The 27,405-nt window shown below is 48.0% G+C and overlaps 9 protein-coding genes across 9 annotated transcripts, besides 30 other annotated features; all 9 read left to right on the top strand.

Moving 5' to 3' along the window:
• Window positions 1-12,298: a sequence feature (heterozygous, non-Esmeraldo-like haplotype).
• Window positions 448-1,614, top strand: Tc00.1047053511167.10 (NADH-cytochrome B5 reductase, putative; the record flags this gene model as incomplete). The annotated part of the gene is made up of 1 exon (XM_808686.1): window positions 448-1,614. One exon carries the CDS (start codon window positions 448-450, stop codon window positions 1,612-1,614), a length of 1,167 nt encoding a protein of 388 aa, XP_813779.1.
• On the top strand, window positions 2,110-3,753 carry Tc00.1047053511167.20 (hypothetical protein, conserved; the record flags this gene model as incomplete). Its single annotated transcript, XM_808687.1, has 1 exon — window positions 2,110-3,753. One exon carries the CDS (start codon window positions 2,110-2,112, stop codon window positions 3,751-3,753), a length of 1,644 nt encoding a protein of 547 aa, XP_813780.1.
• Window positions 4,023-4,043: a sequence feature (AT_rich).
• Window positions 4,360-4,391: a microsatellite.
• Tc00.1047053511167.30 (hypothetical protein, conserved) lies at window positions 4,421-5,650 on the top strand (the record flags this gene model as incomplete). The annotated part of the gene is made up of 1 exon (XM_808688.1): window positions 4,421-5,650. The coding sequence occupies one exon, from the start codon at window positions 4,421-4,423 to the stop codon at window positions 5,648-5,650; it is 1,230 nt and encodes a 409-aa protein (XP_813781.1).
• Window positions 5,730-5,749: a microsatellite.
• Window positions 6,110-6,757, top strand: Tc00.1047053511167.40 (hypothetical protein, conserved; the record flags this gene model as incomplete). Its single annotated transcript, XM_808689.1, has 1 exon — window positions 6,110-6,757. The coding sequence occupies one exon, from the start codon at window positions 6,110-6,112 to the stop codon at window positions 6,755-6,757; it is 648 nt and encodes a 215-aa protein (XP_813782.1).
• Window positions 6,981-7,015: a sequence feature (AT_rich).
• Window positions 7,036-12,102, top strand: Tc00.1047053511167.50 (hypothetical protein, conserved; the record flags this gene model as incomplete). The annotated part of the gene is made up of 1 exon (XM_808690.1): window positions 7,036-12,102. One exon carries the CDS (start codon window positions 7,036-7,038, stop codon window positions 12,100-12,102), a length of 5,067 nt encoding a protein of 1,688 aa, XP_813783.1.
• Window positions 12,299-12,314: a sequence feature (areas merged during assembly that could not be assigned to a particular haplotype. This can correspond to areas where the two haplotypes were merged or to regions with more than two copies in the genome that were merged during assembly.).
• Window positions 12,315-19,105: a sequence feature (heterozygous, non-Esmeraldo-like haplotype).
• Window positions 12,405-12,429: a sequence feature (AT_rich).
• Window positions 12,533-12,648: a sequence feature (A-rich).
• Window positions 12,691-15,390, top strand: Tc00.1047053511167.60 (hypothetical protein, conserved; the record flags this gene model as incomplete). Its single annotated transcript, XM_808691.1, has 1 exon — window positions 12,691-15,390. The coding sequence occupies one exon, from the start codon at window positions 12,691-12,693 to the stop codon at window positions 15,388-15,390; it is 2,700 nt and encodes an 899-aa protein (XP_813784.1).
• Window positions 15,662-15,706: a sequence feature (T-rich).
• Window positions 16,162-16,182: a sequence feature (AT_rich).
• Window positions 16,483-16,578: a sequence feature (A-rich).
• Window positions 16,599-19,751, top strand: Tc00.1047053511167.70 (PIF1 helicase-like protein, putative; the record flags this gene model as incomplete). The annotated part of the gene is made up of 1 exon (XM_808692.1): window positions 16,599-19,751. The coding sequence occupies one exon, from the start codon at window positions 16,599-16,601 to the stop codon at window positions 19,749-19,751; it is 3,153 nt and encodes a 1,050-aa protein (XP_813785.1).
• Window positions 19,106-20,181: a sequence feature (areas merged during assembly that could not be assigned to a particular haplotype. This can correspond to areas where the two haplotypes were merged or to regions with more than two copies in the genome that were merged during assembly.).
• Window positions 19,884-19,970: a sequence feature (T-rich).
• Window positions 20,182-27,405: part of a sequence feature (heterozygous, non-Esmeraldo-like haplotype) that runs on past the window's edge.
• Window positions 20,508-23,309, top strand: Tc00.1047053511167.80 (PIF1 helicase-like protein, putative; the record flags this gene model as incomplete). Its single annotated transcript, XM_808693.1, has 1 exon — window positions 20,508-23,309. The coding sequence occupies one exon, from the start codon at window positions 20,508-20,510 to the stop codon at window positions 23,307-23,309; it is 2,802 nt and encodes a 933-aa protein (XP_813786.1).
• Window positions 23,557-23,579: a microsatellite.
• Window positions 23,731-23,761: a microsatellite.
• Window positions 23,934-23,975: a microsatellite.
• Window positions 24,157-24,186: a microsatellite.
• Window positions 24,563-24,588: a microsatellite.
• On the top strand, window positions 24,636-25,394 carry Tc00.1047053511167.90 (14-3-3 protein, putative; the record flags this gene model as incomplete). Its single annotated transcript, XM_808694.1, has 1 exon — window positions 24,636-25,394. The coding sequence occupies one exon, from the start codon at window positions 24,636-24,638 to the stop codon at window positions 25,392-25,394; it is 759 nt and encodes a 252-aa protein (XP_813787.1).
• Window positions 25,502-25,526: a microsatellite.
• Window positions 25,591-25,635: a sequence feature (A-rich).
• Window positions 25,744-25,768: a microsatellite.
• Window positions 25,786-25,847: a sequence feature (GA-rich).
• Window positions 26,090-26,228: a sequence feature (A-rich).
• Window positions 26,274-26,293: a microsatellite.
• Window positions 26,355-26,391: a sequence feature (AT_rich).
• Window positions 27,011-27,053: a microsatellite.
• Window positions 27,114-27,142: a microsatellite.
• Window positions 27,354-27,405: part of a sequence feature (T-rich) that runs on past the window's edge.

Below are 27,405 nucleotides of genomic sequence, written 5' to 3' on the forward strand. Positions count from 1 at the left end.
GAAATGGAATGAAACGACTGGGAGGAAGGGGCAAGGAAAGGGGGATGACTTTTTGCAGGGCGAATAATATTGTCAATGGCTTGCGTTTTTTGGGAAGGCACGGGGAGTTAGAGCAGTTAAGGGAAAGAAAAGGATAGCTTGCATGGATGTGTGTGTGTGTGTATTTGGAGGAACCATCATTTGGACGCGATTCTCTCCGTGTAGTAGAACTCTATGAGGATGAATTTTGTTTTCTTTTGCTTCTTTTTTTTTTTTTGTGTGTATGTGTGTGTGTGTTGCCTTCCTTTATTTTCTTCTGCACCACGCCGCTGGTTTTTGTTTCACACATTCATCCGTTTCTCCCCCTCTTTTTTTTTTTTCCTATTCATCTCTTGTTATTTAAGGAGCGGGTAGCTAAAGACGGGAGGGGGAGGGGTGAGGGAAATTTGGGCAATTCTTTTGGCGTGTATGGGGTCTCGTGGTGCTGAGGGAGGCGGGGGCCCATCGTCAGATTCATCCTGGTTTGGTGACGGCAGCCACCGAGCTTCACGGTGGCAGAAACGTCAATCACAACGCGGAACACCACGTTGGTCCTATGAGTTACAAGACATTCCTAAACGAGTACGAAAAATCCTCAACGATGTGAATGTCGGTTACGCAGCCCGTCTTTTATTGACTTGTGGAGTCGCCGGTGGCGTCGTCTCAGTCCTCTACTATGCATTTTTTGTTCGTCTTCAGGAATCCCGTCCACTGGCGAAGCGATCACGGTTTGCACCGCTTGTGCCAGTGACGCTTATTGAAAAAGATAAGGTGAATGGATCTAGCATGGTGGTGCTACGCTTCGCGTTGCCCAATAGTTACGACTACTGTGGTTATGAGCCGGTGAGTTCGGTGAGGGTGACTTCCGGCACTGTGCGAGGGATGGGTTCCGTTAGCCGTTGGTATACACCGATCAGTCATCCGGAGCAGCGGGGTATTGTGGAGTTTGCAATTAAAGACCGCGACCCTGGAGTTATGTCAGCCCGACTGCGGTATCTTGAGCGCGGCGATCGGGTCTACCTTGGCCGCTGGATGAAGGAGTTTCCGTACAAGAAAAACACATATGGGGAGTTGGGTCTCATTTCCACCACCTCTGGTGCCTCGATTGCCCTGCAGCTGATGAAGGTGCTGGACAGCGATAAGAGTGATCGCACAAAATTATACTTCCTATATTGCCACCACACTGCAAAGGACATTCCCTTTCGCGAGACATTTGATGCCTACGCTAGGCGAAATCCTGACAGGATATCTTCAAATTACAATGTCTTTTCCCTGGCCAAGCAAACAAGAGCACAGGATGTACGTCTGGGTGAAAACTTCTTTCTTGGAAACATTGATCCAACTATCGTAGAAAAGGCACTCCCACCTCCCGCTATCGTTGATCCCGCTACAGGGAATATTGTGCGGCCAAAGATCCTTATTTGTGGTCCCCAGAGTATGCTGTTGCCTCTTTGTGGAAGAGTAAGTACGATTGGTAACTATTCATATTGGCAAGGGCCATTCTACAAGTATTGCGGCTTTCTGCGGGACATGGGATATACCCGCAGCCAGGTCTACAAGTTTGGCGTTTCTACCAAGATGTTGGCTTACCAGTAGAGGTTGCATGTGCTTTTCCCTAGAAAAGAGGGGCTTAGATGGGGAAAACGAAAAAAAAAAACAAAACATGAATCAGCCGCGTCTAAGTGTGAATGGGAGGATCCGTGGGAAGTGATTCTTATTTATTTATTTTTGCTTTTGTGTAGCTCTGCGGTGGCATTTCTGTTGGAGGGCCGGTGGCCGGCAAAGAAGCGTGATTGAACGGATTTCCTTTTTGGATGAGGTCTTTTTTTTTTTTTTTTTGGTGTTGCATCGTAAGTGTTTGTGTGAATGAGCTGGGGAGAGAGGGGAATAGTGACGGTGGGCCTCCATGCATTGTCCGACTGCTTCCCGATGGATTATACCATTTTTTTTTTCTTTTCTTTTGGGATCCACGTGCGTTTTGCGTCTGTCTAGCTCTATAGGGCTTTTCTAGGGGCCTTTGAGGCTGGGCAAGGAAAAAAAAAATAGCGACATACGTCTGGTGTCGGGTGCTGGCCAACGGCGCCGTGAACGATGAACGCGTGGGCCGCCGTGATTGACCGGCAGATTCTCCAACGCAATGCTGCGGAAATTCAGCTTACGGAGTGTGTGTTTGACGCACACAAAATTACGCAAAATCAGCTCTTGCGTCTGCAACAGCGGTACCAGGAAATTGTCGACGACAACGGGAGGTTGGACGAAAAGTGCAAGGCTCTCATGCAGCACGTGCGGACGTTGGAGCTGGCGGCGGCTGGCGTCCTGACTTCCACAGCTCGTGAGGGAGAACTGGAGGCGAAGGTTGCGGAGCTGCAAAAACAGCTGCAGGATAACATCACGCAGGAGAAGGATTACTACAAAAATCTTTACGAGGCCAAGCGTCTCACGGATGAGAACAAAGCTTTGCAGGAAGAAATAACGCGGCTAAAGGAGCAGGAAGCACAACGCGAAAATGTCCTACGAATGCTAAAAAATGATTACGCTGCGCTCAAGCAGGAAAATAGTGTGGTTAGGCCAAAACTAAATACGCTGATCAGCGAGCGGGATCGCTGCGTCAAGGAGCTGCTGACGGCCAAGGACACGATAGCGCGGATGCAGGATACAATTCTGGAGTACGAGGATAGGTGGAATCAAATGCAGAAGGAAAAACGGAATAGCGGTATTGGCTTTGTCATGGGGTCGACGTACTCAGATCCGCACTTTGGTGACTCGGTTCGAGGGAGTTGCGCTGTCAAAGACCCCGCAGCTACCCTACGAGACGTCTCCAGTGCGTTGGAGGTTCCCGTTCCGACAGCTCAGGCGTACGCCATCAATGAAGCTCACGGTGATCGATTATTGTACGCGACGTGTGCTGCGGATGGCGGGAAGTTACTTATTTCTGGAGGCGGTGATCGCATGATCCGTCACTGGGATTACAGTACTGGGAAGGCGCTGCGCAGTCACCCTAGCACGGACGTGCCACTATGCGTGGATAGCACATCGCATTATTTACTGGCAGGTTGCGCCGATGGTGTCGCCCGTTTTTGGGATACGCATGCGTTGCGCACAGTCGAACTTACTGGACATCGTGAGAAGGTTGTGGCCGCGTATCTTTCTCAGTCAGCGCACAACGCCTTTACTGCGAGCTCGGATCGTACCATTAAACTTTGGGATGTTCGAAAGAGTACAATTCAGCGAACCATCATGTGTTCTAGTAGTTGCAATGATATCTGTGTGGGTGGTTCCCTTATTTTTTCGGCGCACTATAACGGAAGTATATGGGTATGGGACCGCCGCACAAACGATCACGGCACGGAAATCAAGCATGCCCACCAGAAGGGTGTAACATGTGTTCGATTGGACCCTAGTGGTCAGCGATGTGTTTCACTTGGTCGCGACGGTGCTGTCAGCGTGCGTGACGTGCGCGAAATGAGTCGTGAGCTGCTTCGAATTGAGGATTATGGGATATGTTGCTCAACAAACCTTGCACGCCTCGCAGTAAGTCCGGATGGAGCGCTTTGCGCATTGGGCAACATTCAGGGAGAAGTTCTTTTTGTTTCACTTAATACCGGCCGCGTTCTCCAAGAACGGCTTGTAGGAGGACATGTGAAGGCGGTTCACAGTGTCGTGTGGGCCCTTTGCGGATCGACGCCCATGCTTGCGTCAATTGGTGAGGATAAGCGTATCGTTGCGTGGAAATAGACCCGACGTGTAAACACAAACGGGAGGCTGCACTTTTTCACTTATTTGTGTCTATTTGTTTCTTTACTTCTCTACCATTTACCCTTATCTCTTCTTATGTGTGTATGTGTTCGTAGGAGAAGGAGGAAAGGAGGAGTAGGGGCAATACTTGTATAAATGTCATACAGGCCCCTGTTTTTTTTTTTTTTTTTTCACATTTTGCACCTGCAAATAAGTGATGTAGTTGGAGTGATTTGAGATTTATGTTTTCCTCTGGCATGTGTGCGTTGTTTATATATATATATATATATGGGTGCCTTTCTAATTGTTTGTTTTTTATATGTTGCGAGCTTGATGACCGTTGAACCTGCGAGCCGCACCTCCGGACGAGAGTAATTTTAAAGGAAAGCGTTATAGAGTTTGAGAGTGAAATGGAGAGGTTTGTTTCCAGTTTTTTTTTTTGTTTTAGTGACAATATATTTCAATATATGTGTATGACTTCTTTGCTATTCACATTGTCGCTACATGTATACATGTTTATACCTATCTATGCGTGTTTGATTTTTTTTTTTTTTTAAAGGAATTAACTTTATGCATTTTTACTTTTTTTGTTTTTAACACGGCCTCTTCTTTTTTTTTTTTCTTTTTTTTTTTTTTTTGCAAAGGGAAGAACACGAGGGTGGGATGAATGACCCTGTCAAGCGATGCGAATTTTCATGCATCACCCTCAATTACACGCCACGCGGCCATGAATGCTGGAAATGCGCCGTTGGGAAACAAAACGACGGAGAATGGTGGTTTGGGTGGGGTTGAGGGCAGTTGTAGCAGCTGCGACACGAGGGAATTCTCACTGGACATGATGAACCGCTACGAGCACATGATAGCGCTCTTGACGGCTCAAGCCTTATCGCAGCAGGAGGAGATCAATCAGCTGAAGACAGCCCTCAATGAAGTGGCTAGTCTTCCTGATGTCAATGTAGATGAAAAGCGGTCTTCTGAAAGACTGTCAACACATAGAAATGTATCGAAAAGGCGTGAATGTAAAAAAGCTGCTGTTGAGAGCACCTCATTAAATGACTTGAAAAGAAGTAAAGAACGACAAAAATTACCAAAGCGATGGCGGCACCGTGTGGAAGATCATACAATATTGTTGCTGGAGAAGTACATGCGGTATATGGATGAGTGCCTAGCGAGGGGGCTTGTGGAGCGGCTTCGACGTGTCACACGCGAGCATGTGATACGTTCTCTGGACAAAGAGGTTTTTCGTGTCTTACAAGAGCCTCTGCGTCTTCCGCAAGACGGACAAATGCCCCTGCGTCAAGCATCCGATCATGACCACCACAACCACCAGCGTCGCATGTGTCCCTCCCCAGCGAGATGTGAAGAAAAAGAGAGTGGGGCAAAAATGGACCACGCCATTCCCCCACCACGCGCACCGTCGCATGAAAAAGGCACCTCACATGAAGTTCCCGTCACTGCGAGGAAGGACGCTAGACGGCCGAGTTTCTTCGAGCATCCTCCCGTGAGGCTGTGTGAAGTGGGCTGCGGTAGCAAGGCCGAAACTGAGCCGTATTTGTCTACCATTTCTACTGAACCATCCGTGTCGGGGTCAAGTTCATGGTTTCGTCTTCATCTGGATCAATCTTTGTTGGGGCAACTGCAGCATAAAGTAATGTTGCTGGAGGACCGTCTTGCTGCAGCCGCTTTCTCGGCGTCCTCTCGAAGCGAATCGTCGTCGTTGTCGCCGCCGTCTGTGGAGAAGACACTTGGCCGCGATGGCCGCTCCGGCTGGGGTTCTTCTTTGTGGTCTCCGACCAACTCCAGCGGTGCGACCACCGTAAGTGATGAAGTAAAGGTGCTTCTGGACATCTTTGAAGGGCGCCAGCCTGTCGAAGTCGTTGAGAAGCTGTTTTTGTGAAGCATTTCAAATGGGAGTCGAAGAGATCTTTATTTCTTGGTGTGTATGGATTGCATATATATATATATTTTCTTATGGTTTATTATTATTATTATTATTTTTGTTTGATGTGGTCTTCTGTGGGAGTGTTGGGTGCTTTCCCGCATTCCTGTACCTCTCATCGCATTCTTCTCTCGGTACGATACACCCGTATGTTTCCGGTGAATAGACAATCATAGAGATGGAGGACGAAGAATTCAACAGTTGCCTGGCAAATGCAAAGCGATGGCAACAAAACAAAAGAGATGGAGGGGGGAGAAAGGAAGGGGGGAGAGTGAAGAGAGGTGCGGCAGTGTTTTTTTTTTCTTCTGTGTGTGCGTGCGTAATGAATGTATTTAATGACTTTGGGTGGTTTTTTCTTTGTGATAGCCTTTTTTAAATTTATTTCCATTCTGAACGAGGAAGGGGATTTAGGTCGAAATGCTGGATCTCCCGGATTCTGGTGACGGGGCTCTGCCGACAGAATTTATGGTTGCCCTTGAGAGACGCGCGGCAGTTGCAGTCACGGATCTCAATCGCACTCTGAAGGCTCACCAGGAGAGTCACAGCCAGCGCACTCACGGAGCGCTCGTTTTAGCTGTGGCCGCCGCGCAGCGTGTGGTGAAGTTGCTTGCGACCGTCAAGGAGCAGCAACCGCTGAGCCGTCACTCCGCCGCCGCTCCTGTCTCGCTACTTGTGCAGCTGGAGACTCACCGCATCGCTATTCGCCGTGTCCTTCCTGCGGCTGTGGCTGCGGCGGAGACGAAGAGGTCGGATGGCGCCGCAGATACCGTCAACGCATTGCGATCGCTGCTTCACACACGCTCGCTTTTGAATTTGGAGCTACGCAAGGTGCAGGGGGCCGTGGACGAACTGGCGGGGAGCTCCGTGCCATTGGAAATGCTTCAGGGCACCCTGCAGGATGTTAACGCGACAGTCGAAGTAGCGCAGCGCCTGGTGCGGAAGTTGTTGTCAGTGAAGTCTAAGGATGATCTTGTGCTGCGTATTTCAGTTGCTATTTTTCTCATTGTGGTTGCATATATTCTTGCACAACGCCTCTTTGGGTTCTTTCCAACGCAAATTTGCTGAATTCGGCCGCGAGTGACTCTTGGGGCATCGATGTGAACTTTAATTGAGGCGAAGGAATGTAAGGAGGGAGAGGTCAAAGAAGAAAGGAAAAGCGGAGACAGAAACATTCAGGAATTTGCTGTTGATACTTTTTTTTTTTTTTTCCCTTGTAACTGTGTGTGTGTGTGTTTCTTCTGCCGGAACGCAATCTTTTACTGTTTTTTTCCTCCTCTCGTTGTGGGTCTTTTTTTAAAATTTATTTTTTTTTTAACTTTTTTTGTGTGTGAAGTGTGCGATCAATGATTCGTCCGACGCGATGGCAGCCGGAGAAGAAAGGCGATGAAGCGGGAATTCGCAGTCCGCATGCGTCTTTTCTAGACTCTCCCGTGAATTTAACGTTGACCAGCCAAACTGCAAGGACACAGAGGACAGTGCCGCCGGAAGCTGAAAAGGGTATGGGTAGCAACACGCTGCCAAGCATTTATGAGGCGAAGCCGATGAAAGCAACGTACCCTCTCCGATACAACCAGACGGGGATGGGCGAAGAAAAGGCAAAGACCACAAATTTAAAAACAGTTACGCCCAATGCAACCACCACGGAGCCATATGACATGACGCATTGTCGTCCGAAGCTCATGCAAAGAGTGGCGGCACATCTTGCGAGGGTGGCGATTGATCGCCAATCCAACGTTTTCCCGCTTGTCATCAACAATCCAGAGACAAATGAACCACGGTTAATGCCGGAAGAGGAAAAACACTTTGCCCCCGAGAAGAAAATTCTCATGGCACCCGCCTTGGGCATTGCTGCAGGCGTAAACGTCATAGGCGGCCATTCCCAATGCTTTGTGATGTCCCGGAAGGAGGCGAATTGGCGGATGCAAGAGGAACGAGAGTCGAACCGTCTTATCTTTTCATGGTGGGAAGCACGGAATGCGTGCCGCCGAAACGAGGAGGAGATTGCGGTGATGGAGGGGGAGCTGCGGGATCCACTGTGGAGTTTTTTTCGAAACTCCATCACGGAGGAGGAGGCGCAGTGTCTCATTGAGCTGAAGGAGACGAAGACACCGACCTCGGGCCAGATGCTTTTGAAGCCAACAGGAGCAAAAACGAAGTGTGGCGTGGATTTGAATGGCGGAGGGTCGTCCTCTTTGGCCTTTGTCCCTGCAAGCTCGGACCGTGGAATTTTAATGTCATTTGAACTTTATGAAAGACTTTTTTTTCGGGTGCTTAGCCGTGTAAATCGGCATTTTTTGACGCTGCTGCGGTGTCGGGCGACGGGCGCAGCGGAGGCACCGGAAACTTTACTGGATTCACGCTCACAGGGCCACAACTATGTTCAGTTCCTGCTGCAATCCCAGCTGGAAATGATGGAGGCAGGAAAATCTTTATCCAGTGGCAATGACCCTAAGGAACTTTGCTTGCCAGTTGTCTCTATTCCAGAGGAACGCTGTTTCCGGCCGATGCTTGAGGCCGAAACATCCTTTGCTGTTACTTTGCTTTGGCGCATTCTTGAACAGGTGAGATCCATGCTGCCTGGCACGGCCTTGGCACTTCAGCTGTACGTGCGGTATGTGCTGCCCCATGTATATGAAAACTTTGCCTTTTACGAGCAGCAGTTACCGAAGGCTGGGGCTATTGGTGAACAGGTTGAACAGTTGCACGCTTTGCCCCTTAACCTTGTGCGGCATCGAGCCATGACTGTGGCAACGAAACAAGCAAAGGACGACGTTCATTATATGGAGGGATTTCTAAAGAGTTGGGCGTGGCGCACATGGCGGCGTAGTGTGGTTGGGCAAAGGCAGCGCGAGAGCGCAATGAAACTTCTAGAGGCGAGGTTTAAACGCCTTTACAAAGCCATATGGTTGCAGAAGTGCTTTGACGGATGGCGCCTCGCCGCGAAGGAAGGGCGATTTGTTGCCCAGCTTGACGTTATTGATGTGAGTTACAAGTCGTTTCTCTCCGGCGCTCGACACGCCGCTCGCGAGGTACAACTCTTTCCGGAGCTGGGCGAAAGCCTGACAAGTGGCAGCTCTACGGCCCTCGACAAGAACAAGTTTTTTGCCATGAAGCTTGCGGAAACGGCGCAACACACAAAAGCAAAGAAAAAATCCGTGTCACTTGTGGAGGCGGAGTCTGCAGAGAAGCAGGTGGAGAATCAGAGGGCCGAAAACAAAGAATCCGCTTCTTCCTCCAATTCCTTTTTTGCGCCAGGAACGAAAAGAAAGTCTGTTCTGATAAAGATGGCACTTGAGGAGCCGCCAGCGCCGCCGCCTCCAAAGGACTTGAAGGAGGAGACCTCTGATGAGATAAGTGAGGCAGATGAGGTGGCACCAAAGAAGGCGACATTCATCACTTCTGTTCCTCGGGGGGTCAGAGAAGGCAAGGAGGCATCTCCCCTGCAAAACCGTGCTATCACAACCTTTGAAGGCATGTTGCAAAAACTGCAGGAGATGGAAATGATCAGTGGATACTTGCGCGAAGAGATTGCCATCCAGAACAAACTCATACAGAAATTGGAGCGTGAAAACCGCAGCCTAAAGAGCAAAACACGCGATCTTGAGTTGAGTCTTTTTAATTCCGAGGAAGAACGACTGCAGTATTCCAACCTTCTACAGGAGAAGGAATTAGATATACGTGAGCTGGCACGTCGCATCACCCAGCTGAAGTCTCGTTTGCGTTGCCAGATGCATAGACCATGGCAGCGCACTGTCATGCGTGTGATTGGGGAGCTTTGTGGTGCCTCTACATCTGTGTCAGAGCGCTCGGATGACCTACATGTTGCCCGCAAGATGGTGGCTTCTGCGGCGCACAAGCGCAGCAATAACAATGATTCTTCCAATTATGTGGAGACAGTGGCGACAGGCTCTTCCGAGTTACGCGCAAGCAGGAATACGGCGCCATCGAGAGTAGCGGAGGAGGATAGCATGGTTGAGAATGATGAGAACAGCAGCATCAGCAGCACGGGGCATTCTGCCACTGCAGAGCCTGGTACGGATGAGGAACGGCTATTTGGGAAAATTGCACCACTTGTCATTGTTTCTACACGTGATATGCCCGATGCACAGACAATTTTACGCGATTGGGCAAACGGTTGTTTAGAAGACTTGGAGTCTCTTGATGATTTGAAGGGAGGCACCCTCTCGGCTCGATTTAATCAGTTTTCGGACGAGGTGCGCAACGGGGTGCTTTTCAGTCGGCTGCTCTTCTACTTGGCATTGCCACGGTACCAAAACAAAACGGCCGTGGCACAAGCTGGAACGGAAGAAACCAAAAATAAAGCGTCATCGCAATTGAGCTTCACGTTACACCGACAGCAATTACTGATGCAGAAGAATGTGCAACTTGAAACCCCTTTTCCGACGTACTCGGAATGTTTTGGTGATCTGCTCAATCTTAAGCCGTCAGGGCGCATGTCACTTTTACTGCAATTTGCAACGGAACTAATGGAAGGACAAGAACAGCTTGGAGACGAGTATATAAAAAAGCAAATGGCCCTTATTCGCGAAGCTGCCGTGAAGGCAACAGAGATGGTGCCATTACCGTCTGTAGATCGTGTGGAGATGCTAGAAATCATTGATCCTTACGCCTTGTCTCGGGGAGATCGAAGTGCAACAATTACATTTATTGCACTCTTATATGTACGCTTCTCACACCCCTTTAACCATAAGGCAAGACAGAGTGCAATGATTGAGCGTGAGGCAATATTATATCTCCTTAGTGGTGGTACCTATTCGCTACAGGATCAGAAAAGTATTGCTGAAGTGTCGAAGGAGCCAGAGTCGAAAGAACAACGTTCCACCGAAGATGAGGAGTTTTCTATCGCGCGGAGGTTCCTGACGCAGCTGGAGGAAGAGGATCACACTCCATGGCAACTTTTTTTGAGTCACTGCAGGCCGTTAATCAACACTATGGCGCATCCTTTTGTTTTGCGTGGTAACTTTTGGCCCAGCGTGGCGTTTAACTCTCCCGAATTGGCCCAAATGCTTGGATCCCTTGGTCTTGCACTAAATCGCTCCCTCGAAGTTCACCGATGGCATATTATTGTGTCATGTCTTGTGCCAGTAAAAACATTTAGTGGACTGAGTCGCGGTACTTTTACCGGGAGCCGTGCCTCGCCTGTCGCCTTGCAGGCCGGGTTAGAGCGTGAGGGTGAGTGGGTTTTTGCGATGGAAATGCCATGCGTCCAGGAGATGTTTGAGCAGCGAGAGGCGGTAGTACGTGAGGCCATCCAGGCGGGAACTCTGGTGAAAAGTGGCACAGGGGAAGGCCATGAGTGGAAAGATGGGAGTGAATTTATCGCACTGGATAAAACTCGTTTATTGTCTTCCATTGGCACGTGTGTTAATGACCTTTTGCAACTTTTCCTACAACGTGGCAGTTTTTCTGGCTCCTGTGCGATGCCAGCTCTTGATCTTGGCAGTTGGCGTCTTCTTTGGATAGATCTTGGCCTCGTGAATCCGGAAGATACGGAAAAATCAATACTCGACCTGGAGCAAATCACGCGCATCTTTTGTAGTGTTACATCAATAGTGGTGGAGTCGCGGAAAGAGGCACGAACCTCAGATCCCAGCGCAGATGCATGGGGCCCACAACAGCTGCCTACATTTGCAGGCGTACTGTACTTTTCTGAATTTCTTGTGGCAGTGGTGCTCCTGGCGCATGAAATGTTTCCGCCGCTAGGTGATAAGATAAAATTGAACGAGGGAGGTGTTGTGTGGCTTGCTGATGCTCTCTCAAACCTTGTCTTTCGCTATATAGGGCCAATTTTAATGAAAAATGCTGCGGAAGACCCAGTACGCGTTATAAGGAGCTTTCGGGCAAATGTAAAGACTGAGCAAGTTCTCATACGGCACAACAAGGCACTGTTGCTGATTTTCAACACGTATTGCAAGGATATCTGTGGTGTTTCAGGAATGGAACGGGAAAGCTTGTTGCAGATGCTTCGCGACGCAATGCTAACAAGTACAGATATCTCACAAACTTTGATTTATGAACTTTTTATGCCCTTTAGTGTCACCCGGAAAGCGGATGAAGGCAGTAAGGAAGAGCGACGGCGTGAGCAAGATGCCCGTCCACGTGATTTGACGGTACAACGCCGCCGTGGCAACGTGAACATTCTGGACCCCAATTCGGATGTCCAGTCGCAGACGGGAAAGTCGAGGGAAGTTTCTGTGCTTCTCTACGATGGCTTTATTGAATTTCTCTGTGTTTTATGCCATTTTAAACAGCCAAATCCACTGATACCGTTTGACCAACGACTGGAAATCTTTTTGCGCCGCGGCCTATTGCGCCCCTTGGCTCAGCGCAACGATGCGCTTTCGGCTATTATGTCATTAGAGAGGAGAAGTTTCAAGCAGGAAGCTTGAGCATGAGACAAAAAAATATACATATTTTTTCTCTCCACAACTCTTTACAAAGCATGACAAAAAAAAAAAATACGCAGTAGATATGTACATATGGACACATGTATATAAATGCAGACAGGCATGCATTACATGGCTTGTCAATATGTGATATGTTTTGTCTTTTATTTTCTTCCCACCACGTTTACTATTATGAAATGGCGGTAGAGATGATGTTTATTGAATGAAACGACACCAACGCACGAAATTATGACGTTGTTATTTTTGCCTCTTAGAATTGTTGGTCACCAGGGAAGAGGCGGGCCAATTTTTTTTATTTTTATTTTTTTACTTCTTGTGTATTTTATTTACCCCGATCCAACTCTCTGTGCGTTCGGTGGGGTGGGGTGGGGGGGAAGAGGAATTAATAAGAGAGCGCACGCACAGCAAACGGAAAAACGAAAGGAAAAAGGAAGAGCGAAAAAAAATAAAAAAATAAAATAAAAGGAGACACAACGACAAAAAGTGACAGGAGGAGTAACAAGAGCGAGGGAGAGAAAGAGAAGGAAATTTGGGCCTACAGGGGGGACACACACACAAAAAAAAGGAAATATGACGATTCTCTCGAGACCGATTCCTTCCAAGTCGTTCCGCTCATGGAGAATTACCGCTGGTAACTTTGAAAAGAGACTTTGCGTTCAGGAGCGCACGGTAGAAGGACTCAGCAAAAACAAGCGTATTGCACATCGTCTTATTTACAAAGAAACCGATTTTTTGCGGTATCGGATTATTTTTTCATACAACACGTCGGACTATGAAATGGACCCCGTAAAGAGACATGTGGCCGTGAAGAAAACAAGTAGGTCCTCACGTATTGTGCTGGCTGTCGCCAACAGTCTCCAAGAGATTATGTGTGACTGGGACACAATTACATTACTATTCAAGGACCGAAGTTTGGCCACCATGAGCGATTTGCTAGCGGCGGACAGTTGGAAAAGACTGCACGAGAGCCTTAGTGACACCTCCACGCTTACTGAGGCATCAAAAGCGGAAACAGAACAGAATTTATTCAGTGAGAGTAGTGTAATAAAGGACGTAAAATGTATTTCTTCATCTCACTCTGGAGAGTCTGGGCAGGAAAATGGATTGAGTTATGACATGCAGCAAAAGCAACAGCTGTCGTTTGATGCCCAGGATATGTGCTTTATTCGTATTATGAGTTTATGGAGTTGGCTACACCCCCTTGACACATTTGTGTACCTTTCTTTATTAATTTTTGCTTTGGGGTGCGGTGCCATGCGTTTTTTTTCTTTTTTTTTAATTTCACTTGGTGCTGGATTTACTTATCCTTTTCGTCCAATGAGTCGCGAGGAGCTACAGGAATTTGAGGAACGACTGTGTCAGCTGGAAAGTTATCTTGGTTGGCGGAGTCCTCGACACGTTGTGTCAACCATTATTTCTTTCGCGTTGGTGAAACAAGTGATGTTGGTGCTTTTTCCGCAGCTGAATTTAATGGATGCTCTGGAAAGTGTTTTGTTACCGTCGTTGGTTTCATTGCTTTTGTATAGGGGAATTTCTCAACTTTTCTGTGGAGTAAAATTGCGAGTGCCGGTTTCTGCCGCGGCGGGAACCGCTTTTGAAGAACCCGTTTGCCCAAATACGCCGTGTGTTGTGAATGACGTGAACGAGGAAAATGGATTTTTAATGAGCAACGATGCGGAGGGGACACCGGCCACGTTGGATGCACACGAGAAGGCCCTTCACGATGAGTTGTTACCCGAGGGCCCCTTCTCAGAGATCATTACACGCTGCGTGAAATTTGCCTCGGTGTCGAACGGCTGGGCGACACGAGAGAAGCGGCGGAGTGGCGCAGTGGTGTTTGAGAAAAAAAGCAACTACTCCGGAAAAACGGCGGTTCTCGTGGTTGCCAACATCCCACATGCGAACGCGGGAACTTTGCAACATTTGCTTCTTGACGATCCTGATTTTGAGGACGATAAGGGTTCCTACGCGTACAAGTACGACAGTTTACTGGAGAAACGGGCGAGTGTGAAGGCACTGGGCATAAATGAGCGTTTAGTGTTGACGCGCTACAAAACACTTCAATGGGGCGTTGCACCCCGAGAAGTTTTAACTTGGGTTAGTTGCGCAAATCTTTTTACACCTTCGCAACAGGAAGCACTCGGCATACGGCCTGACAATGGCAAGGGATTATTGGCATTTTCTCAGAGTGGAGTTGCATGCTTGGATGACTTTGTTACACTTCCTCCATCAATAGCCTCGGATAGGCATGAACGTGCAGTATCGCATATTTATCATATCATGGGCCTTGAGGAGGCTGATGGCTCTCTGACACTTCATCTCTGTCACGACGTAGACCCCAAAGGAAATATTTCAGGCACATTTCAATTTTATGCAAACAAACAGCATGTTAAAAAGACAGAGGCTATGATGAGGCTAATTTCTGAAATTGGTCCCAAGCCAAATATTGTGCGTCCGTACGTTAATGCGAGGGACTTTATTCCCTTTATAAACCGTCCAGTGCCTCGTATAAATAAAAAATTAAGCGGGGAAACCCCAACCTGTGAACACACGAGGGAACTCCCTCCTGCAGATACCGTGCCTGACCCAGAGGCGGAGAGAATTGTGAAAAGCGTCGTAGAAGGCCTTTTGCCTCGCCAATGGAAATTGGTTTTGGATAAAAAAGGAATTTCTCTCTGGTCGACGGTATTGCCGTGGTGCGACAAGAAGGCAATGAAGACAGTTACCTTTGTTCCTGGTGCGACACCGAGAGATTTGGAATCCGTTCTTACCGACATGAGCATTGGAAAAAGGCTGGCCCGTGGCGTAGAGAGCAGGGGGGAAATCAAAAAAGTTTCGGACTCAATTTCGATATTTCGCACAACGTTTTCGTCTCCGGTGTCAGGCATTGACCCACGCGAGATGGTGACACGTGAAGTGACTTGCTACTACCCTAGCCTGGCCGAATGCACTGCGCTTGGGATTCCCTGTAGTGATGGAGCGAAGGAGGGTTCTATCTTTCTGCACGTTGGCGAGGACGCAACGGAAGAGTTACCACCAAATCCCAAGTATCAGAGAGGTCGTGTTTTTATGTCCCTCGTGATGGCGGAGGAGATGGAGGATAAGAAGGGTGTGCGAGGTATTCGCGTGACAAGAAGTGCATCGGTTGATCCTGGCGGGTCCATTCCGACGGCTATTGTTGACGGTGTTCTTTTTATGCAGTGGCAAGAAGCGGCAAGGTTGGCGGACTGCATCAAGGAGGTAGCAGCCGCCAGGCTAAAGAGTTTGTAAACGAAAGTCGAGTTGCCAGTCGTGTGGAAAAGGAAAAAAAAAAACAGTAACAAAAAGAAGTTAATAATAATGAAAATCTGGAAAGCCTTTTTCATCATTTTTTGGGGTTTTTTTTGGTGGCGTACGAGGTTTTTCACTTGAAGCGGAAATGTTACCGCGACGACGGTGGCCTTATTGGGTACCCCGGCACCGTACGTGCCTGCGTCACCTCTTTTAATCTGCAGAGGCCTGTACTCACGGAAATGCCGTTGTCTTTTTTCCCACACGCGTATTTTTTTTTTTGTGTTTGTGTGTTGCCCTTTTTTTTTTTTTTTTTGCCAATTGGCCCGTTGGTTTCATGTCAACACACAACAAATGCAGGTGGAGGACCGCCGGAGGGAATTGACGGAGCGAGAGGGACGCTTGGCGGCTGTTTTGCCACACATCCAAGGGGGGTTTATTAGGCGCGGGAGCCCGGCCTGGCGGGGGTTCGAATCAGCGCGGCACACGAAACGGGAGGAGGAGGGAGATACATTCCTCTGCCCTCGACACCGCAACACACAGCACACGAAGAAGCACCACCAGCAGCGGCAGCAATAATAAGAAAGAGCGTTGGGGGTGGGAGGGGACAAAACAGGGGCCATAGCGAGCCTCTTCTCCCGCCCCTCTTCACTCACCACGCTGCTTTGAGTGAACGGGCGGGGGCGGGAGAGTTTGTTGCTTCGCTGAGTGCATCAGCGGTGAGTCATAGATAATAAAAAGGTCAGTCCGTAAATAAGTAAGTGTCTTGCCTTTATATATATATATATATAAGCAAACATTAAAAGTCGTCGTAAGGAGTGGGGACAGACTAATTTTTTATAGAGGCTTCTTTAGTGGTGAGATTTTATTACAGAAGAGTCCGAGCCGCACACGTGCAGACACACTCACACACAAGAGGAAAAAAAAGACTTTGAGTGAAAGGCTCTGGGACGGTGCACTGGCTGATTGAGGGATAAAAAAAGCCGAAGAAGGAATAGATTTAAGAAACTAGAGGTGATCCTCTGTGGGTTTAATTGTTTAGGCTCCTGCTGTTAAGGGGAGGGGCGTACGACAGGATTTCGTGAAGGGACAAAAAAAAAAGAAAACAAAAAACAGAACAGACACAAAGACGAGGAAAGACAGAAAAGGGAAAAGGAAAAAAAAAAAAGAAAAAACAAGAAAAGAAAAAGACGTAGAAAATTGCGTGCATGACTCGGTTGCCACCGGTCGATTCAACAGTTTTTCAACACACAAACTTGTTGACACGTGGGGCGTGGCTCGGCCACCGTGGGCCTAAAAAATTCCTCCCAACTGTCCTCATTTGCCGCGAGATTGCATGGCCGTTTTTGTTACATGTGTCGAATTGTCTTGTCCCTGCCACCTTCCTTTCGTACGCCCCTCCTCTAAAAAGCGGGGGAGTGCCGCACAGAACTGCCGCCTCATCGTGGGCAACGAAAGGAGTCGGCACCGGTGCCATGCACACTCATTGTTATTGGCGACAAAAAAAGCAGGTCACTTTGGCATTGATGTGCGGCAGTGTAGCTTTGCGTTACCAACGCCGAGAAATGACAACAAATGACAGACATGTGGCCGACGGCACAAACCCTACGGCTCCAATGCAGGTTGAATCACCACGGAAGCAACCGCAGCAAGGGGCGCAGGAGACGCGAAAACAGGGGGAGAGAAAAGAGAGGCCGCGTTTAATATGTCTGGCCTGGCGCGCCAGGGATCCTGTCAGCGTTGGGGCAAGGGACAATGGTAAAAGTGGAAACCTGAGAAATTGCAGCGACACCGCCGATTTAGTTAACGCTTCAGGTGGAGGTTGTCACTTGCCTTTGGTTACGGGGTTTGTAGAATCTCATGGATGCGTGGTGGCACACAACGGAACGCGGCAGGTGAGGGAACACCAGCAAATTAATGAGAAGCGCGTCGATGAAGGTAGCTGCCAGCTGAAGAAAGCAACATCTCTGAACGTTTCACTTGCAGAATGCAATCAGCGGGAAAAACTGGGACGGATGCCTTCTTCCTCATTTCCACATACAGTGGCAAAAGCGATTGGAAGAGGCGACCACGATGGGGATGCTCTCGTGTATAATATCTTTACACATCGTGTAGTGAAACGCTCCGCCGCGAGCGTGCGTGCTCTGGGGATGCTGGGCATTGGCGTTTACCAAGACTCACAGGAACTGGATGTGGTGGATCCTGCCGCCCTCCTCAAATTGCGAAGCAAGCTACTTAATAAGGAAGTGAGTTGGCCTGCGTTATGGCGGAATACTCTTTTTCGGCAGTTACAACATGTGCTTTTGCGTAGAACGGGGAGAGATGAAGAATTTGTCGTGGAGGAAGTTCGGTGTTTACTTCGTACACACTACCAACGAGCCAAGACCCGTCGCGGAGTGGGTGTTGTGTCAAATGAAAATAACGTGGGTGCCACCGATGGGCCTTTTAGTAATGAGGTCAGTTTGGGTAGCAGCATGTCGCTGCAGGAGCGATTGTTAACATATCAGGATTTGAATGAAGAACAGCAGCGTGTTGTGGATTTTGTACTGGAGGGACACAATACGTACATTGGAGGAGGGGCTGGAACGGGCAAATCGCTTCTGCTGCGTGTGATTAAACAAGAGCTTGTACGTCAGGGCCTCTCTGTTGCCATGACAGCAACGACCGGCATTGCGGCGACGCGGATTGATGGTGTGACTCTGCATCACTGTTTTGGGGTGAATATTCACGGTGAATGCAGTCGTCGGGCGGAGTTGCGGGCGTTTGATGTGATCATTCTGGACGAAGTTTCCATGTTGTCGAGGGAACTTTTTGAATCTCTCGAGTATCAGTTGCGGCGAGCAAACGGTGTGGATTTGCCGTTCGGTGGAGTGCAGATGATTTTGTCAGGGGACTTTCTTCAGCTTGGGGCAATTGCTTCGTTGTCAATTGTCCATTCCGCGGTGTTTCGACGATACTTTGCGATGCTCAAACTGCAGCAGCCGGTGCGTCAGTTGGGAAATGACCACTTTTTGCGACAGCTACATGAGCTGCGTCGGGGGATCGTCCCACATGACCTACAAGACACGGTTACGTTCTTGTCACCCACCGAGAGTGCGAAGGCCTTGATGAAGGATGAGGAATCTTCAGTAAAACTGCTTCCCACAAATAAGGAGGTGGATGCGATTAATCAGGCTGAGTTGAAGAAGTTGTCTGGTGAACTTGTGGTGTTCCCAGCGCAACTTCAGTCACCTTCGCTCTCTGGTCGCTGGACGGCAACTTATATGCTGGCCATTGAACACGAAGACCCAAACTCTTCGGACAGGGACAAGCTCCTCATGTCATTGGAGCAATATGTGTTTGAATTCGTGAATAAAGTTCCAAATGCTTCCAGCCTTACGATTTCTCTCTTAGGCCAGCGACATGTTGTCCTCTACAAGTTGTTTGTGGATGCTTTCGCATTCCGGGTGCGCATCCCGCACGAATTGAATGAGAAGGACGAACATGAACTTGCATGTCATTTGCGTAATTTGGAGTCATGGCTCCCGGCGCAGGGGCTGGGAGTGCGTCTGAGGGAAATTATCGTGTCACCGGACGGTTTGCACACCGATGCTGACGAGTACGCTCTGACACGTTATGCAAACAACTCCCCTATGATGTTGCCGCTTTGCCTCAAGAAGGGTGCAAAGGTGATGCTCCGCACGAACCTCTCTCCGGGTCTTGTGAATGGCAGTCTTGGCGTCGTTGTTGGATTTAAGGAGCTGAAAATGGGGAACCTGCCGCAGTTTCTTACCAAATATGGACGACTCGATGCCGTGGATGGATACAGCGAGTTTCTTCAATACGAGCACAGCTTTCCAGTTGCTTTGGCTCCAGAAGTAGACTTTGGCGGGGGAAGGGTTATTGTCATCCCACCCACGACATTTTGTGTCGGGGGGTTATCAAATACAAATCACTATTACATGGGGATTGTGGCGTTGCCGCTGAGCCTGGCCTACGCATTTACTGTGCACAAGGTGCAAGGGTTGACTTTGGTCGGGCGTGTGCATCTTGAACTCTCCCGTATGTGGCCATGTGAGCATCTGTTGTATGTGGCCATGAGCCGTGTGAGGAATCCGGAGCAGCTTACGGTTTCTTCGTTCCACAGAGACTTGGTTCGGTGTGCAACGGAATGTTTACTTTTTGATGAGTCTCTGCCACCAGTTGGGGCTGTGCGCGTTTTGCCTCACTTTTTCCAAGCCACGTGGCGCCGTGTCCCGAGTAGACGCAAGTCAGTTTTGCGTCAGAAACAGGTGTCCAGGGAGCGCGCGAAGCGACATCATGCTAGCATGCCAACAGGTACCTCAAGGAGACGATTAAGCGGTGCGCGTATTGTTCGTTGAAGGTAGCCCTATTGGGTGACTGATACGGAAAAATGCCGTTTTTCTTTTATTTTTGTATTTTACCTACTTTATTTACCCCAACCTCTCCGTTCCATGCCTGTGGAGATGCATCGGGGGAATATTATAGACATGTTATTTTTTTTTTTCCTTTTATTATTATTATTATCATTTTTTTTTTTTTTGCCATCCCTTTGCTTCACTTCCTTTTTTTTTTATTTTGCAGCGTTACATTTGCTGACGACTGAGTGAGTGATTGAGTAGACGGGGGACAACGCATTTACCGCAACGACAGGCACACATGGGTTTTGCCAATGACGTTCGTAACAATTAAAATACATGAATTTATTTGTCTTCTCGGTATCTCCCGCTTCTTTTGACCGTGTTTTATATGTTCCTATCGCACACATACTCGCGCTTGCTTACTGTTTTACATGCACACATGCGTTTCTTTTGGTTTTTCTTTTTTCTTTTTAAATGTTTTAGCCGCTGCTTTTCCCTTCCAGAAGGAAATAGAGGTTGTCTTGAGCCGAGAGATCGAGAGGGCCGCCTGGAATTGGAAGGGAAAGCAACTCACAACATAAGGGGGCCGTGGTGTGTTTTACAAGTGGAACAGGATTTGCTCCCCCCTTTTTTCATCAAAGCACGCACTTTTCTTGTTTCTCTTTAAAGAAAAAAAAAATAATTATCTGCGTTTTTGGCGGCGGCTTTCATTTAATTGTCCTCCATCGTCTCACCGCTTTTATTACGCTCACTGCAATGCTGCGCCGTTGTTTTCTCCCGGGGCTGCATGCAGGGGCCGTGACGACGGCAGCACGAGCAGGTCACCAGAGATGTGCGCTTCTACGCCACCCGACAGCAATTTCTCTCAGCTGCGACACGCACTTTATGTACACTGCACGGCGCTTTGTTGGTGAAAAACGGCCAAAGTTCTCTCCATCGAACACCAAAAATGCGGCCAGACGAGCCGTCAAAAACCCGCCTGCTGGTGAAACCGTCGCTGATGCCTCCGTGGACCCACTGACCAAACACACTCTCCATCCACCGCAGCCAACTCTGCACACCGTCGCTCCACCGCCTTCGCAGCCGAAGCAGAAGAGGCTTGCAGGAAAAAAGGAGGAAACGATGAACTCGGCGGCGTTACATCTGGCGCCAAAGCAGGAGCTTGAAAGTTTACCTCCATTGAGCAACGCCACGAGCCAGCTTTTGCACTCGACGCTGGTGTACAATGCACTTACTGGCCGTATGACTTCCGAGACATCCCAGTCGATGACCTGCCTAAAGAGTATAGGCTTTGGCATCAATGATAAAAGTCAGGTGTATTTGGAGAAACCGGACGTACTTCGAGAATTCGCGCAGAAAATGCGAAACGGGACGGCGACGCTCCCATCGCATTGGCCTGTTTCCATCATTCGTGCACTCGGTGTTATTCTCCGAAACCGCGCCATTATGGATCCCGCAGAGGCTATTCAGCAGATGATCCAAGTGAAGATCAATAATTTGGCGCATAACCGTTATGCTTCTATTATTAACGCCGTGGGTACAGGCGTCATCGACGATGCCTTGGACCAGTCTTTGGATGACCTGCAGGCGGTGGAACTCAACGACGAGCAGAAAAAAGTGATTGAACTTGCTCTTAAAGGGCATCTGCTGTATATTGGTGGAAGCGCAGGCACAGGAAAAACGGTTTTGCTGCGTGCTCTGAATCATAGACTGCAAGCGGAGCGCCTACGTGTCGCAATGACAGCCACGACCGGGGTTGCCGGATGCCATATTGGCGGCTCCACATTTCACCATGCGTTGGGTGTCTCCTCGCAGGGAGAGTTCCTCCGCAAAATTCATCTGCTAGACTATGATGTTATTGTGGTCGACGAAGTATCTATGCTTTCGAAACGAATGTTTGAAGAGTTTGACCGGGTATTGCGAGAGGAGGCAGGGACCCCAGACCTCCCCTTCGGAGGTGTACAAATAATTCTCTGTGGGGACTTCTTGCAGCTTGGTGTGATCAATGAATCTTCGATTATCACATCAAAGTTGTTTCAAGATATGTTTGTAAAGTTGCGTCTTGAAACACAGGTAAGACATGTACCCGAAAGTAAATTTGCAGAGGCCCTACAAGATATGCGTCTGGGTGTTGTTTCAGAGAGCCTCCTGCAGTCGGTGCAACAGCTCCCCCCTGGAACGATGGTGCAGTCGGCGGTGAACCTGCTTCCCACAAACAAGGAGGTTCACGCAGCGAATGAACGAGAATTGCAACGGCTCCCCGGTGACGCCGTCATGTTGGTGCCGGAGACTGGCATTACAGCTCTCAGGTGTGGTGCTACTGCCACACTCCTCCTTCGAACGAAACCTGACTTCAATGAGGAAGAGTTTTCAAAGCATGTGCGTTCACTTCTGCGGGCAACGCTGGATCTGCCCAAGGCCTCGCTGCTGTGCCTTTACCGCGTCTATGAGGATGGACATGCAATGCGTGTTTGTCTCCCACAGGGCGAGAGCGCCGCGTGGCACGATGCAATGCGTGAACGATTCTTGGAGGTTGCGGGTCTCATCAACGACTTGGAACTTGGCGCAACAGTAACGGAGATTCTTCCAAATGGTGACGGCATGCACACTCCTGAGATAGAGGAATACCTTCAAAAGTTGATGCAGAAACATCCGATTGCACAACCGATAACTTTCAAGAAGGGCTGTCGTGTTCTTTTGCGTGCAAATCTTTCCTCACGCTTGGTGAATGGAAGTATTGGCACTGTGGTGGACTTTGTGGAATGTTCTCATGAGAATATCCCCGCCTTTCTTCGCGGCGATCGCGTTGACAACTGTGTGGAGCGGTACCGAATCTTTTGCATGACGGAATGTGGGATGCAGGTACCGTTGCTGCCTGTCGTGAGGTTTCATAGCGGCGATACCATTGTTGTTCCACCCTGGGAATTCAATGTTGGTGGTGGGCCATTGACATATTACTACAGCCTGAGTAGTGTGGCGTTGCCGCTGAGCCTGGCCTACGCATTTACTGTGCACAAGGTGCAAGGGCTGACTTTGGTCGGGCGTGTGCATCTTGAACTCTCCCGTATGTGGCCATGTGAGCATCTGTTGTATGTGGCCATGAGCCGTGTGAGGAATCCGGAGCAGCTGAGTATGTCGTCCTTTCAATCCAGCATGGTAATCGCCAATAAGGAATGTGTGGAGTTTGATCGCAGACTGCCTGTTGTGCATGAGTTGTCATCTACTGAAAAATTTCCCGTTTCTTCGTGGAAACGGTGCAACGACACCATTTACCACCTTCGCTGCCGAGGCGCTTCCCTGAGTCATCTGCTCAGAGGCGCCGCGTTGAAAGAGGGGTTTGGTAACAATGGGGGAGTTGGTGGAGAAGCAAATTTTACGAAACCCATGAAGGGCACACTGGAACACTCCGTGATTGTGGCGCGTCGGTTGCGGAAGCTTATCAAATGCACGGAGCGCGCAGCGAGGGTGCAGGAGAACCGTCGAAAGTCTTCCACCGCCCCGGCTGCGGACGACACAAACGACAGTGACGACACCACGGAGGTGGAGCACATTTTATAGAACCACAACAATTTCATTTCTTCTTTGTTTTTAATTCATTTTCAAATGGGGGCGCGCGTCGTGACATGTGAGGATGGCTTCAAATGTATGTCCCTTTGTGCTGTGTATGATTGGGCGGTGGTGGTGATGCCCACTGAATAATACACGTAAGAACCGCCACCACACAATGAAGCGACATCCGCGTCTTCCGCATAGAGCACTTTCGGGTATTATGTATGCTAAATACAAAATTACATACACACTCCCCTTCTTTTTTTTTTTTTTTTTTTTACAGTTTAGAAAAGCTAGAAAACGAAAAACACGAGGAAGACGAGTAGAGAGAGAGAGAGAGAGAATGGGCGAAGGGAACATTCACAAAAACCACAACGAGTTTGGTTGCATCGTGTGATGTTCTGGTCCTTTTTTCTTCTTCTTTTTTGTGAAATAAATAAAAAAAAAAAAAAAAAAGAAAATAATTATTTTTTTCCATTTCAAGGCATTTGGTTGTTTTTCTTTATTGAATTTCCTGCTCCCCCTCCACAGCGCATACATATAGAGAAACATGTTTTGTTTGTGTGAGGGTACTTCGCTCCATCGGTCCGCCCGATGTCGATATTTATAGAAACGCTACATTTTTGTTTTATGGTTGTTGTTGTTGTTGTTGTTGTTTTTGTTGTTGTTTTTGTTCGGAAAACACGAATATTTTTGTACGTGAGTTCTTTTTTTTTTTTTTTTGTAATTTTGGACTTTATGTTTGGTGCATGATTATTATTATTGTTGGGGAGGGATGCGGGGGACGTCTCAATCGCCCCAGACAGGGGCGCTCGGAAGAAGTGGTTGCGTGAAGGGAACTCCAGTGATTTTCACCAATAATAATAATAATGATGATAATAATAATGGGGGGCCATGGGTGGCGTGTGGAGGACGTGGGATTTAAAGAGAAGAAAAGAAGGAAGAAAAAAAAAATATATTTAAACGCGTCCGCGCTGTTTTCCCCACTTATTTTCTTCGTTTGTGTATCTTTTCAACGATAATTTGTGGTTTGTGGGTTCCGCCCACACGAACGAGGGCCGTTGGTGGTGTCTGGACACATGTCCATTTGAATGCTGCATGCAGCTCCCCGCTTTTTGCCTCACTCACTCAACCACTCAATCAATCACTTTCTTTTCCTCCTTCTCTTCCTGTCCGTCTGTCCGGGTGCGTGTTGGAAGAGGTGAAAGGGCATTATTCTTTTATATATAAAAAAAGAAGGCATACAAGAGATCACGCATACGAAAAAAGAAAAAAAAAAAAAAAGAAAGCAACGGAAAATAAGAAGCGGGTGCAAGCAAAGGAAAAAAGAGGCAAATGTCTTCATTTACCGTGCCTGAGAAACGCGAACAGCTCATCATTATGGCGAAACTTGCGGAGCAGTGCGAGCGCTATGATGAGATTCTCGTGTGCATGAAGCGAGTGGTAAAACTTAACCCCGTCCTCTCTTCGGAGGAGCGCAACCTCCTCTCTGTGGCGTACAAGAATGTTATTGGGGCCCGCCGTGCTTGTTGGCGCAGCATTACTGCACTGGAGCAGAAGGAGGACATCAAGAAGGAGAAGAATATCACCCTCATCAAGGGCTTCAAGAGGCAGATTGAGAAGGAGTTGAGTGATGTCTGCTCCGACATACTGGAACTTATCGAAGAGCACCTCTTACCCAATGCAAGCACAGAGGAGACAAAGGTTTACTACCTCAAGATGAAGGGTGATTACCACCGCTACTACGCCGAGATTGAGACAAACACGGAGGAGCAGAAGAACAAGGCACTTGAGGCGTACACGCAGGCAATGCAGTACAACTCCTCGTTGAAGCCTACGAGCCCAATTCGGCTTGGCCTCGCACTCAACTTCTCCGTCTTCTACTATGAGATCCTCAAGAGTCCTGACCGCGGCTGCCAGTTGGCCCGGCAGGCCTTTGAGGAGGCTCTCAGTGACCCCAGCGTGCTCGATGAGGAGCAGCACAAGGAGGCCGCTCTCATCATGCAGCTGCTGCGCGACAACCTTGCACTGTGGACGGAGGATGCTCACCCGGAGGGACATGACGACGGCACTGCCATGGAGGAGCTCGAGTAGGGGAGAGAAATGGCGCGTAGGAGTGGGAGAATTAGCGTTAGCGCACCACACAGTATGGCATAAGCGGAGAAAACAAAGCGAAAATAAAGTCAAATAGACCAAAAAAGAACAAAAAAACAAACAAACAAACAAGAAAGAAGGAAGCAACACGAAAAAGAGGATGGTCAGAAGAAGACCACCGAACAACGAGACAACGAAGAAAAGAAAAAAAAAAAAAGAAAGGAAAGGGAAGGAAATGAAAGAAATGTTCTCCTTTATTCATGGAAATACGCAACTAAAACACAGGAAGAAAAGAATGAAAGAGGAGTGGGGGGGCGAAAGGGGACAAAGGTGGCGGGACGAAGTGCGTGAGAGAGAGAGAGAGAGAGCGAGAGGATGTGCAGAGTAGGGTGAAGGACAATAAGAAGAAGAAAAAGTAAAAATCAAAAAGAAAAGGACAAAAAAAAGGAGGAGGTGATGAGGCAAGACGCGTCCTGTTGTGAATCATAAGGAGGGTTGGGCATGTTGGCGTGCACGTTGAAAGGAAGAGAAATGAGTGGAATTTTGTGAGGGCCTGAAACTAAAGTAAAGACAAAGGGGGATGCATGCAGAAGGAAGGAAGAGGAAATGGGACGCGATGACAGCCAGTACGTGATGGCAGCACACGAATACGGTATGCCTTATTATGATATATAGATGGCAGCTGCAATCGAAGGAAAATAAATAAATAAATAAAAAAAGGGAAGAAAGAAGGAAGGAGAAAGAAAGAGAAAAAAAAAAAGGAACAGAAACACAAAGACACCGACGGCAAAGAAAAAGAAAAAGGAAAAAAAAAGAAAAAGAAGAAAAAAAAAACAATCAGCCAAACTAAATCCCTTTTTATTTTTATTTGACTCTCATTTATTATTATTATTATTATTTATTCAGGATTATTATATCACAATTTTTTCTTCTTTGAATCTTCCGCGTCCAGCCAAAAAGAAAAAAAAAAAAATAAGAAAGAAATTTTTTTTTTTTTGCGTGCGCATTCGGCATGTGTGTGGCGAGGAGGGTTTGTGGAGGGTCTTTGATACTGTAAGGCCCAGCAGAATACTTTTTGTTCCACTGCCATTGCTTTTTGCGTGTGGTGTTTAGAGGGCGGACGGGGATGGAGAGAAGGGCGGATGTATGGATGGAGAAAAGGCGGAGGAAGGGACGGTAGAGGGGGGTGCAAGCGATCAAAATGACCAAAATCGAAGCAGACGGTGGGAGAGGGTTAGCCATATAGCCGAATGAATCTGGAGCCAGGGAGGAAGAGCCGACGTCAATTGAAGGAGCATGAAAGGAGCGGTCTGCTCATGCGGTGGAAGACTTCAGCACGCCTATTTTTGTTTGTTTGTTTATTGTTGTTGTTGTGCGTTTCTTTCGTTGTTCTCAGTGAGGGTCTATTTTATTTTCTTTCCCCCCACAAACGCCTTTTTCCCCCCCGTGGTTGGTTGTGCCAGTCCTGCAGGATTGAGGGGGGAGAGGGCATGGTGGCATAAGGGTCCCCGAGCAAAGGAGTGGGAGGGAGAAGCGAACGGGAAAACAGTGAGAGTAATGCATTCAACGAGTGGACTTACATTTGTCTCCTTTGGCGGAGGCCGTTGGCGTGGCGGTTTTTTTTTTTTTTTTTTTTTTTTTTTTTTTTTTTTTTTTTTTCTGTTCGGGTGTTCTCTGCGTTTTTCTTTTTTATTTCTTTTATATCTTTCTTCCTTGTGATATTATTATTATTATTATTATTATTATTAATGTTCCTGGGTGTTTATGTGTTTGTCTCTTGGCTTTCGGCGTCTGTATCGTTTTGCCTCTTTTTTTTTCTTTTTTCTTCTTCTTATTCACTTTGTGCCTTATCTATGCCACCGATCATTTTTCTTCTGAGAGTAAAAATCTTTTTGTTTTTTCTTCTTCTTTTTACCTATGCACCTTTTGTGTCCGGACTCTCCCCATGTATGAAATTAATTTTCTTTCTTTTTTTTTTCTGTTTGTTTGTGTGTGTGTGTGTTTCCCTTCT

Source organism: Trypanosoma cruzi, genomic scaffold (assembly GCF_000209065.1).
Source record: "Trypanosoma cruzi strain CL Brener 1047053517061 genomic scaffold, whole genome shotgun sequence".
Taxonomy (NCBI): Eukaryota; Euglenozoa; class Kinetoplastea; order Trypanosomatida; family Trypanosomatidae; genus Trypanosoma; species Trypanosoma cruzi.